Source organism: Corvus moneduloides, chromosome 8, assembly GCF_009650955.1.
Source record: "Corvus moneduloides isolate bCorMon1 chromosome 8, bCorMon1.pri, whole genome shotgun sequence".
Lineage (NCBI taxonomy): Eukaryota > Metazoa > Chordata > Aves > Passeriformes > Corvidae > Corvus > Corvus moneduloides.
In genome coordinates, this window is record NC_045483.1 from 19,949,198 (window position 1) to 19,961,480 (window position 12,283).

Consider the following 12,283-nt stretch of genomic DNA (forward strand, 5'->3'; position numbering starts at 1 on the left):
CTGAAGGGAAGGCACTTGAGCAGCCTGCTTGCTTTGATAAAAGCTTCTAGCATCTTACCCAAATTTCTTGTAATCACTCACCAGGCAGCTGCACAGGCCACTTTTCACTTCTGAAGGTCTGTTACATGCCCACAATCACGTAATAAGATGACAAGAAGGGGTTGTAGACAGATGTAGAGACAGTGCTGTTACGCTCAAGCACTGGTACCCTTTTCCCACCCACTATTCCATATCTTTAACTACCAAATCCACTCAGATTACAAAGGCAGCAATCTTTATTTTCTGACACATTAAATTCTCACACTTTATGGACTTTTTAAAAAACCTCAAAGCATAAAAGTATTTTAAAGAGTTTCAAATGTAAGATCCTGATAAACAGAAAAAAGAGGGCAAATGACAAGAAAGATGATGTTCAAATCCCCATGCAGAAAATACTCTTCTCACCTTCCTTTGGCCTCTAACCTTTACTTTCTTGTAATAATCATGGTCTTCTGGGCCCTTCTGCACTGTAGCCTTGAATCCAGGCCACAGTGATTGTGCAAGCCAGAAGGGAAGTCCTGAAAAATGCTCACTGGAAAAAGTTGCCACTCATGTACATGGGAGTGGCTCATCAAGTCTCATCCAACCCTCAATTAAGTGACACTAATTTGCTTTGCACACAAACATAGCTTCCTGTAACAAGGCTCTTCTCACTGGAACCCTTTGGGGAGGGAATGGAAACATGGAAATCAGGCCCTGCACTACCTCAGTGGCTGTTTACCACATGGGGTAAGCGTATCTCACAGCCCACTACTCCATTTCCCAAACATGCACTACCACTATTCAATTCATACTGACTGTAGGCTCAACCCACTGCTCCTCAAACTAGTTAACCCACCTAAGAGAGGGCAAAGTATTTGGGGGAATATTTTCTACCAGATGCAAAGCAGCACCTAAGTAAGGAGGCAGTCACACAACTGAGTGAATGCAAGCCCACTCCTCAGCAGCAGTAGGCCATTATACTGTCAGTTCCTCATGAAATGTCAGTCTAGGCTGCAAGTTTCTCAACTTGTTTGTGGCTCCCCATACTGAACATATACTTGTAGTTAGTACTTCAAACCTTACAGCACCAGGGTTTATTTGCCTTAGTGCTAACGGGAAAGTGGCATTTATTTCTCAAGAGGGATTTAACAGATGGAAAACAGCTCCAAGACCAAGAGATCCAAGTAAGAATTTAAGGCAATTATGATACATTCATCTAGACTCTAACAAGCTGCAGCTCACATTGCTGGCAGTAAGCGTAAGCTGGCACATTTTACGTTCAGACAGAACAAGGAGTAATGCCACACTGCAGCCAGAGCCTCTGAAACAAAAACACTGCTTATTCACCTCTGCCTTTTGCTAAGAGGCCTCTATCTCCTCGGTCTCCTTTTTTCTTCCCACCAAGTGAAACTTCACAACCCCCATGCAGGCAAGTTTCTGTACAACTCCACTCCCCAGCTACACTAATGGAAGTGTTTATCAAGAGTGCCACAGCAATACTATAGACCTTGGCCTTTCTGACAATAGCCCCCACCTTGCAACTGCAATCAATACTGTTACTCAACTACTAAGACATATTTAGAGACTGCTTCTCCAAGTAGTCTGGTTAGTGGCCTCCACAGGAGTGCAAGAAAGAAGTAGGTATTTATTGCAAGGTGAAACCACGAAAGAAAACAGAAGAGGAACCCTGATACACTACAAGGATAAACTTGAAATGTCAGGTGGGGTTGGGGATTACAGCCAGAGTGCTCAAATCAGTTGTTATTCTCATAGTAACTAGTGAGAGGCAAGTTAACAATACTTGCCTTTTCACAGGTATTAGAGTTAAACTGGCTGACAAAGAAATGGGAAGTTAAAATACAGGACAATGATTTCTCTTTCTTCTACTAGATGGGCAGGAAACCAGAAGTAAAAATCACTGCCAGCCTTTTAAAATAAGACTGTAGAAAATGTAAGTCTTGGAGGTCACCCTAGTGGTGCCATTAACACCAGCTTAAGGATGGTTTCAAATTAGGAGACTAAAACAAAATTAGAAATAAAAGGGGGAAACATCCAACCATTCTCCCACATCCCTACACTGGAGCTGCCTGCCCCACAAGGGGCTAGGGGAGGTAGCATTCCAGGCAGGCTTGACATCCATAATGTCCATATGCCCATCCAAGATGTTCTGGTGAGCAGATGGTTTATGAATTCCAAAGGAAACATTCTCAGTCACTTTCAAACTTGACGGAATTGACTTGGGTCGATATAGTGCCCCCACGGTAGCTGCCTCGTTTTTTCTTTGTTTTCTCATGGCGGAAAGATTTGCCTTTAGTGTATTTCAGGATATTGTTAGCTTTCTCACCCCAGTCACCAGCTGCTCCTTTCTGTGAGGGATGGAGGGGGAGAAAAAGAAATTCAAGTCAGTACCCAAGAGAGTGAAGGCAATGCTTTGCACTTGACTGCACCCAGCAAACCCCAGTACATTCACACTGGAGCTGATACCGCTCTCCCATACGCCTCCTGGTGGAAAAAGTTCTCACCAAAACCACTCCCCAGAAGCACACCGAGGCAGCTCTGCAGGCATGTACTTGCAGAGACCAAACGTTACCACTCTGGCACTACCTAGCCCTACCTTTGCTTCAAACGAGTTATCCGCCACACGGGCATCCACCTCAATCTCTTCTTCCCTTACGCGGCGGAATGGAGAGGACGGCTGTCAAGAAAGAAAACAAGACACAGTAGGCACATACAAACACACAATATTTCTTTAGCAACAACCTCCTTCCTTGCCCTGCAAATATGGAGCCCTCTTCACATCACCTCAATCTTTAAGTGTTTTTCAGATTCATGATTCTTTCCCTGCTTCAGATCAGGCAGCTCAGGACTGCTCCCGTGCAAGTATATCCAAGCAGCTTTGGCCAGAATAATATTATGTTCTTATGTGCACTCCCTAGGGTTCTCCGGACAAAGTTTTAAGTGCTTGAGGAGTAAAAATACAAATAATCCTGTGGGCCCAACCACCAAGAAAAACCCCAAACCAGCCTACTTGTTCAGAAGGCAGGGATGCCTCTTCAGCCAGTTGCTATAGTCCACCCTCACTCACCCGTTTCACCTTGGGAACTGTGTGTGGTGTTTTGGCTTTGATCTTTGCTTTTTTACTGTGTGGTGTCTCTGGCTCTGGAACATCCTCCCTCTTCTGTTTCTTCCCAATTGTGCCTGTCAGATGCACAGCAGTAAAACTTTAAAGGCATTGTTGGGAAAAGTAATGGCTTCTGTTCCCCAGAAAGCAAACCCAATGTTGACACAGGTGTGAGAACTGGTGTCTGCATTACTTCACCCAGAAAACAGACTGCTGTACCAGACACCAACAGAAATTCTGAGTCAGCAAGGATCTTCCCATCCTATTCTAATGGATAAAATTTTATGGAATAGGGTAGCTCTATATTAATGATTTTTTGATTTTTGAGAGAGTTCTGGTCAAAATTTGCCAGATTTTGGATCCATGCCACATGCACTTGCACACATCACTAGTGCATCACTAGTTGTTTTCCTCCTGGAGGGTTAAAGATTGAGGTTGTGCACTGGGGCATCACCTGTGGTGTCCCACTCCACACAGACAAGGTCCTCCAGCAGTCTGCTTTGCTGTCACTGTATCTTGTGCATGCACAGATGGCAACTGGCAACAACTACACAGAAAAGTACTTCACATTACCACAAATTTCACTGCCAGCAGCTATGCAATACAGACAAAAAGGATCCCACCAAATTCAAAACTAGCCCTTCTGTCTTATTACTGCAGCAGATGGCATAATCTAGTAACACACAGAGATTAGACTAAGTACTGTTTCAGGAAGTCTTCCACTCATGCTTAGCTCAGTAACACTGCCTGACACACCCACTTCCCAATCTGACACACACAGACTCCCCAGACCGTCAGTAATACCTCCATTGACTTTTCCAGTCTCTTCTTCAGAGCTGCTTTCACTGCTACTACTGCTGCCACCAGCTGGCTTAGACTTCATGTTGTTAGCAGCTGCTGCAGATGCTTTTGCTTTGGCCTTAGAACCATTCTGCACCCCTTTCACTGTCTTTTTAGGCTTCCCACCCTCTTCACTGGAACTATCTGATGAGCTGCTGCTACTACTAGAAGCAGCTGCCTTCTTCCCCACAGTTGCTTTTGCTGCTCCTGTAGATTTGGTGGCTGGTTTCCCTGCTGGCTTTTCTTCTTCACTGCTTGAGCTATCAGAGTCAGATGTGTCTGCTTTGGGAGCTGGGGTAGAAGGTTTGGACAGTGGCTTAGCCACTTTGCCAGCTGGTTTAGCTGGAGGGCCTTTCTTCTTCTTCTCATCCTCAGAACTGCTGGAGCTGCTATCTGAATCAGAGCTACTTTGTGCTTTCTTTGTGGCAGCTGGTGACTTTTTTGCCGCAGGGGTTGCCGCTTTAGTTGAGGGCTTCACAGGAGCTGCCTTCTTGTCAGAACTATCAGAATCTAGAATGGAAAGAAAAAGCATTCAAGACTAAGTCCCATTCCTTCAATAAAAGGCTAACATACAGATTTAGTGTTGATACACAGTGCACTTCATTATCTGCTTGAAACAACACTGCAATGGGTATTCCTGTTCAACTGCAACCTCAGACCCTGCCTAGAAACACAGAGGTCTGAACAAGAGCAACATGCACATAGAAATTCTCCTTCTCTCCCACCCCAATACCTGAGCTGTCTGAGGAAGAACTGGGGTCTTTCTTTGCTTGTCCAGGCTTGACAACCACTTTTGCTGGTTTGGAAGCATTCTTTATCACAGGTTGTTTAGCTGGGAGCTTATTCCCTACCTTCTTTTTATCATCTTCAGAGCTAGAATCTAAAAAAAAAAATTCTTCAAGTTAATAGGCTTCATGTGCAAGTTACTTTAGTGGTAACATATATGTAACTTATGGGTAAGTGAAAAGCAAAATGGCTTGTGGCTCAAGGCTGAGCCATTAGGTAACTGGCAAGCATTCGATGAACACTTGAATGGTCGGGGACAGCATTTATCTTTCCATGCATCTTCTTTGTTGGGAGAAAGTGGAAACCAACAGTTTAAGTTCTTCACTAATGCATGCATGAGGAAGTAGATACTTGGAGAATAATGTAGGAGAAGAAGTACTGAATAAAGAACTGGAGAAAGTACCAGTATCATGAAACTTGGGAAGAAGAAACATTGAAAAAGAATCTATGTGGTAAGGATCAAAAAAACCATACCAAAAATTAAGAGATAAAGTTGACAAAGCATACAAAGTGAGGCGGCAGCAGCACAGTATCTCATTTTAGCTACTTTCTGCATCAGATGAGAAAGCAGCAGTTTGAAAACGGAGACTCTTGAGTACAAATACACCTTTGTATTGTGTTACATCAATTTGGAATACTGAACCTGATCTATTCCAGTATTTCTGAGCATTTTAGTAACGTCAGTCAAAAACTTGACAATTCTGAGAGAAACTACACAACAAAACCAGAAAACACAGAACTCCTGACACTCACTGGAGTATCACACAACCTAGTGCTAGGGCTAGCTGTCTGCAGACTGGCAGCTGCCACCCAGTCCCTGCCATGGCACCAGAGATGCTGAGGTATGCCACAGGAGCATCTTGAACTCAGAGGGAAATGTAGCACATAGGGAACTTACATGGGAAATACCAGGCCTCAAACCTGGTTGACAGGAGAGACAAAGCACACCGCCCCCATTTCTAGGGTCACATTAGGAGAAGGCAGGCATCTTCTAAGTCTATTTTCAACTTCATATGATGATTACATTTTTATTTCAGAAACTTCTCCAAACACAATGGAATAACAAACCCCAAAAATCTCAAGACATGGATGCTGAAGAAGAGTTTAACCATTAAACTCCTGGGAGAAACTTGATACACAATTCCCCCCCCCTTCCCCTTTCCATCCAGCAATATGGGGACCTTTCTGCACTTGCCAATGGTCTTGTCTCATGGTCACACTCCATCCTGCATAGCAGGCTGCTGGTTTTCAATTTCACATCTTGCTAGTCAGGGAGACTCTGAAGCTTTTAAGCTCATACGCTAAGGCTCTTAGATGCACCACTACAGAGCAACTTGGCCAGTAAAAACATTAACACAGAAGAATCAGAACTTGATTTCTTGAATTACCTGAGTCACTGTCAGAACTGGATTCAGCCTTCTTGCTAGTCACAGCTTTCTTCTGGGGGACAGGGATTGTTTTAGCTACTACTGCTTTGCCTGCAAAAGCAAGTTTAAAACTAATAGGCCACATCAACACCAAACCTTTGTCCCAAGATCCAAACCTTTCCAGATGTGAAAAAGCTCCATTCTCAGTACACCACTCAGCCAGCCCACTGAAAGCCACACAAGAACTTTGCTTATTCCCACTAAACTAGATTCTGATGACTTTTCAAACCAGCATGTGCAAATCCAACCTGACCACAGTTCAGATCCTCAAGTTGTACACAGTGTTGTTTGGGATGCCCTTCAAGTTAATCAGAAGCTTCCAGAAGAGCAAACAGCAACACAGAACAAAGACTAATGGCTTTTTCAAGGAAGCCAAGATCTTGCAAAAACCTTGTTGGCACAATGTAGTACTTCCCTTGCAGCCTCTCCTCCTCACAACATACCTGCTTCTGCCTTTGAGGGCACCTGCTCTGTCTCATCACTACTGTCTGAAGAATCACTGCTCTCAGCCTTTTTTGCAGGAGCCTTAGCAAGGCCCTTCTTTGTCTGTGTTCCTTGAGGAGGTGGTACAGCACTGTACGGACCTATGTGAAGAGAAACACAGCATTCAGATGCCTGCATGATAATGTCAGCAGCACAAGATGTTTGCTGTAGTTAGAATAAAGCACTTCTGCTATTCACTTATTCGCCTTCTGTAGCTACCGTCCAATACTAGCTTATAATTTGAACCATTATACCCACCCCACTGCTACCCCCGTTTCTACTCTGTGTTTAACTCTCCTCTTCGCGTTCAGTTGACTCAACCATCTCTGCAGAACTTTTCTCTGCACTTTTAGAAGAACAGGAGCTTGTCAGAACAGGAGCTTTCTCAGAAAAAAAACATGTATGTCAATTTTTCATTGTTTTCGTTTACTGCCTTCTCAAATCCTCTGGTTAGAGAGTCAGACTGACCTTGGCTGATTGACCCTCTACTCAGACCAGCTCTCTACTGGAATCCTAAAGACAATATACTATACTGAACAGAGGCCCATTTAGCCCATCAGCTGGAGTGCAACTGAATGGCCCTGGATACTTCACAAAAAACCCCAAATTAGTATTTTTTATTTACCAGACTTTGGCTTTTGTTTTGCAGGTGGCTTTTCATCATCTGAGCTGTCAGATGAGTCCTCACTACTGGAACTTTTCTTGGCACGTTTGGTTTTCCCTGGACATGCTTGAGCAGCTGCAGCTTTTGGCAGAGGTGATTTCTTCGGAACAGCCTTATCAAAAGAAATACACATTAAAAAAGGAAATTGCAGAAATCTTGTGGGGACAACTGGATGTGGACCTTGTTTAGCTCCATACCTCACTGAAGAGCAAATTCTGAAGACAAAGGGAAAAAGATTAACAGAGATTCTCAAATGCAAATTTTAAGAAACACATGAGCGTCATTGTCTTTCTAGCTCCTCTGCTATTGTTTTCTGCCCCATGAGCCCCTAATGATGAGCTCCTCTGGACAAAGGGGCAGAGGACTGACTGAAATTTAGTAACTGCCATGTGATTAAAACCAACTATGATTATTTTTGTGTTGCAGGAAACGTTTTTAAACACTCACTAGTGGAAAACTCAAAGTTACAGATAGCTACACATGAAAGAGTCAGGCCAAAGCAACTTTATATAATGGAAACACAATATGGTTATGACACAAGATATTTTCCTGTAAAGGAAGGAGCAGAGAAAGTAGTAAGGAGGTATTAGGGAAGAAAGCAGTACACGGAGAGATGCTGGAACACATAATCCCACTGTATGAAGGAGAAGGAGATATAGGAGTTATGTTGAGCACAGCATCTGTGTAGTCTGTGCCTGCAAGATGGTAACACCCAGTCTTACTATACCTCTACACTGTTCATGAACCTTTTCATGATCTAATTTACCTTTTTTGGTGCAGCCTTTTCCTCATCCGAATCTTCACTGCTGCTGCTACTGCTTTCTGCTTTTCCATTGACAGCTTTGACAGCAGCCTGGGCAGATTTACTTCCTTTTGAGAGAATTAAAAAGGGACATTGCAAAACATGCTAAGGTAGACGACAGATAATTACATTGAGCAGTGAGTATCTTAGAGAGAAAAGAACCATGAAGCCTATAGGGCAGATTAAGGTAGTACAGCAAAACTGTGGGTTTATCCTACTGCAACCTTAGAGAAAGTTTCTGAAAACTGTCTCTTGTAGCTCAGGGGAAGTTCCAAAACCAAAGGGTATGTAAAGATCTTCCCTGCTTTTTGAGGGGAAGACAATGGTAAAAACAAAACTTAAACAGTTAAGATTGCTGACTACAGCTACCTATTCAAACAACACAGTGTTCAGAATCAGATGTTTTATTTGCACTCACTTCTACACCTCTATGTCAGAAGAGACTGGACTGGAGTGCAAATGGCAGTGAAAGCAGATTTTCAGACTATGTTAATACACATGTCTTTGCAGGTAGGTACAGTCCCTGGCATCCCTCCCCTGCTTTTTTGATTTTGCACTTTGCTCATGATACGCAGTAAGCGGTACCTGACTTAGGTGTTGCTGGTTTTGGTGGTTGCTTCTTTGGTGCTCCTTCATCTGAGCTGCTTGAGTCAGAGCTGGAACTCTCTGCTTTCTTCTGAGGCTGGATTTTGGTTCCAGCTGGCTTCACCACAGGTTTTGCACCTTTCTAAACAACAGGAGGAAAAATTGATTAACTCTCATAGTTGTGAAAAGGTAACAAGGCTAGTAAGATGGACACGTACACAGAGTATAGAAACAGCTGTCTTTCACAGAGGTTACCATTTTGATTTGAAAACACTACTCTGCTTAGTGGTCAGAGTCTGAAAATCCTAGGATAAGAGTTTTGCTCTAGAAAACCTCCCAGAAATGCATTGGAACCCTCCTTTACACATCGGTCTTCAGTTCTGCCTCCTCAAAATGGGGCAGCTCTGAGGCCAGCACTGTTCTCTTCCTTCTACAATCACACTACCTTGAAGACTGAAAATACTGACTGGGCAACTCTAGCTGGTCTCCTCTAGTGTACAATGTTATCACTCTTCCTCCCCTGTCATCATTCTTCCTCCCCTGCACTTCAAGACCATGACTGCAGCAATAAAAAGGAAAGAGAAGATTCTCTTTTTACATAAACACACATATATATAAAGATCCAACTTACAGTAGCAACTGTAACTAAATCTTTCTTTGCAAAGGAAGTAAGCCCCGGCAGTCTTAGAATAAAAGCAAGGAACAGATTTGGATATGAAACAAAGTAGGTGCTGGACAGATTTATTTTTACGGGGACCAGTCCAAATGGCACTACAGAAATGTCTTTTTGCATTGTATCTGCAGCAGCCAGGGCACTTCATAGTTCAGGACAAGTGAGCCCAATTTCACACACAATTCTGTTGGTCAAATTTGCTATTATTTGTCACTGTCAAACGTGCATTAAAGAGGCTGGAAAGAAAAGCCAACCTTTGCTGGCTTCTTCTCCTCCTCTGAGTCTGAATCATCGCTGGAGTCCTCACTGCTGCTCTCTGCCATCTTGGCTGCAGGAACTGCTTTTGCTTTGGGCACAGCTGGTGCTTTAGCTGCAAATAAGGGACAGCATACATTAATGACAAGTTAATTCTCAATTTTCATGTACCTATATCCTGCACTAGTGGGTATCAGGGCAAAATTATATATTAAGGTCATTAAACCACGACTGAAGTTCAAAACACTGACTTTGTTTCTTGAGCACTGTGTGGCAGACTGCTCCAAAATGGGTAAGCAGAAAGATAAAACCAATTCTAGACTTTATCTTTGTCACTCACAAATTTAAGAGCAGATGTTTATCACCAAAAGGGACAGCCCACAAAGAAAGAACACCCCCCCAAACTGAGACAGTATTAGCTGCCTCTGCACACCTTCCAGCTTAAAGAAACCTGCTGAACAAGTACAGACCAGTGCTTGCAAAGAGAACCCCTGCAATACCATGTTAAGCTTCCAAGCACCTACATGTATTTTAGCCAAATCCACTTCCAAGTTACTGATTGCTTTTTAATAATGTGGAGCAAAAGAATTAATTTTGTCTCATGTTATATTTACAACTGTCCTTATCAAATAAAAATCAGGTTTAAGTTCAAATTCAGCTTTAGGATGGCTCAACTTGAAGACTTATTTTCTTTCTGTGTCTCTCCCTCTCCCCATTTATTCCTTCCCTCCCACAAATCTACTGCTAGACACACACACAGTCTTGTGTACAGTGATTAAGGAAAGATATAAGAACAATTTCAGATAAAAGGGAAAAATACAGCTCACCACATAGCAAAGTGCAGTGGAGGGATGTATTTTATGAGAGCACAGTACAGGAGCTTGAGAGAAAAAAGTGCGGCAACCTCACACAAGCAGCAGGTGAGTACGGATGCCTGGCGTTTCTCTGGAATGGCTAAAACCTTGTATGGGACACACTCTGCTGTGCCTGAATTATAACAAGATAAAGAGATTACCCTTAGCTAGAATGAACATAACTTACAAGTGATGGGCGAAAGACCTGCAAAAACCCAGATCAATCAATACAAACCTAGTCCCTGAGCTGCTGCAAGACCTCAAAAGAGCTGCTGAAGTTGAGCTCTAAATGCACGTGAGAAGCCAATGCCAAACACAACCCCGGTCTGCACCAGGGCCGCTCACAAACCAACCTGGCTTCTTAGCGGGGGGTTTCTCATCCTCCTCGCTGGAGCTGTCACTGCTGCTGGCGGACGGCTTCCTCTTCGCCTGGCCGCCGTTCGGGACCAGCTTTCTCTTCTGGGCCGCGGGAGACCTGCGGGCAGAGAGGCTGAGCGGGGCCCTGCGCGGCGCGGAACGGGCGGAGGGGCACCCGCGGCGGAGGGGACTTACCGCAGCCAGTAGGTGAAGATGTCCAGGAGGGAGGCCGAGTTGGGGTCCTGCTCCTTCTAAAGCGAAAGAGGCCGCGTCAGCCAGGGTCAGTCAGTCAATCGGTCAATCAGCCCCGTCCCGTCCCCGCCCCGTCCCGCTCCCCGCTCACCGCCGCCGCCTCCCTGGCGAAGGCGCGCGCGGCGCCCTGGCAGCCGCTCTCGCGCAGGAACGCGAGCACGAGGGGGAACAGGTCGCTGGGCACCGCGCGCCGCTCCGCCATGATGCCCACGCCGACACGTGCCGCGCGCGCGCACGCGCCAACGGCTGCGTGCCTGCGTACATGCGTGCGTACGTACGTGCGTGCGTGCGCGCGCGCCGCTGCCGCCCCCGTACCGCTGCCGCAGTGCTCGTGCCACGCCGCCTCGGGGCTCGGTGGTGGCGCGGGCGGGCTTCGGGACAGGGACACTCCCGTAGTGAGGGGATGGGGAAGGGCCCCCGCAGTGTCAGCGCCTGCATCAAGGCAACACGCAGTGCCGAACGGCTGCCTATGGTGCGAAGGCAGGAGGGGGGCTGGGAACCCGAGAGTGCCCACACGACTCTGGAAGAGGGAAGCCTTAGACTTAAATGCACTTAAGCCCCGCCAGTTTACTCCTACTTATAATCCGTTTTAAATCACTGAAAGGAGAATGCTGGGGAGCAGGAGTAAGGAGCTAGGGGAGTGCTGGGCAGCAGCAGTAAGGCTGCTCCAGGGAGGAGAACCAGCTGGGGGCTGGGGGCAGTCTCAGTGCTGCCGGAGCCCTCAGCAGCACAGCACAGCCCCACAGGGCAGGCAGGGCTAGGTGCTGATAACAGGATTCGCCGGTAGTCTCAGGAAAGACGAGCTAAGAAGCAGCTGAACTCATGGAGGAACGTACTGAATACTCAAATCTATACAGGAACAAATTGAGTTGGTAAAAGTAACACCATGATCCTACAGCGACAAGCTATAAGAGAGAGACAGAAAGGGAATTTGAGATAAGGCCACCTGCAATATAGACTTGAAGGGTTTCAAGACTGGAGATAGGGCATGAAACACGTATAGCTCAAGTAAATGCTAAAGACCCAGGCCTGAGCTTAAGTGGAGTTTCTGGACCTATAGAAAAGGGGGGATGTGGAAGCCCTAGATGAGGCTGAGCATGACAAGCTTAGCTTAGAACCCTGATAAGGATGAGATTTTATTCACCTGTTGTATATTGCTGTGG

At 45.3% G+C, this 12,283-nt stretch overlaps 1 protein-coding gene across 1 annotated transcript; it reads right to left on the minus strand.

The window, feature by feature from the left end:
• Positions 1-252: 252 nt before the first annotated feature.
• On the minus strand, positions 253-11,359 carry NOLC1 (nucleolar and coiled-body phosphoprotein 1). The gene is made up of 14 exons (XM_032116194.1): positions 11,212-11,359; positions 11,064-11,119; positions 10,865-10,986; positions 9,657-9,772; positions 8,730-8,871; positions 8,109-8,212; positions 7,304-7,454; positions 6,639-6,779; positions 6,157-6,246; positions 4,716-4,862; positions 3,947-4,492; positions 3,107-3,219; positions 2,636-2,716; positions 253-2,387 (listed from the first exon to the last, which is right to left on the minus strand). The coding sequence occupies exons 1-14, from the start codon at positions 11,320-11,322 to the stop codon at positions 2,229-2,231; spliced, it is 2,079 nt and encodes a 692-aa protein (XP_031972085.1). The 5' UTR covers positions 11,323-11,359; the 3' UTR covers positions 253-2,228.
• Between the last annotated feature and the right edge of the window lie 924 nt (positions 11,360-12,283).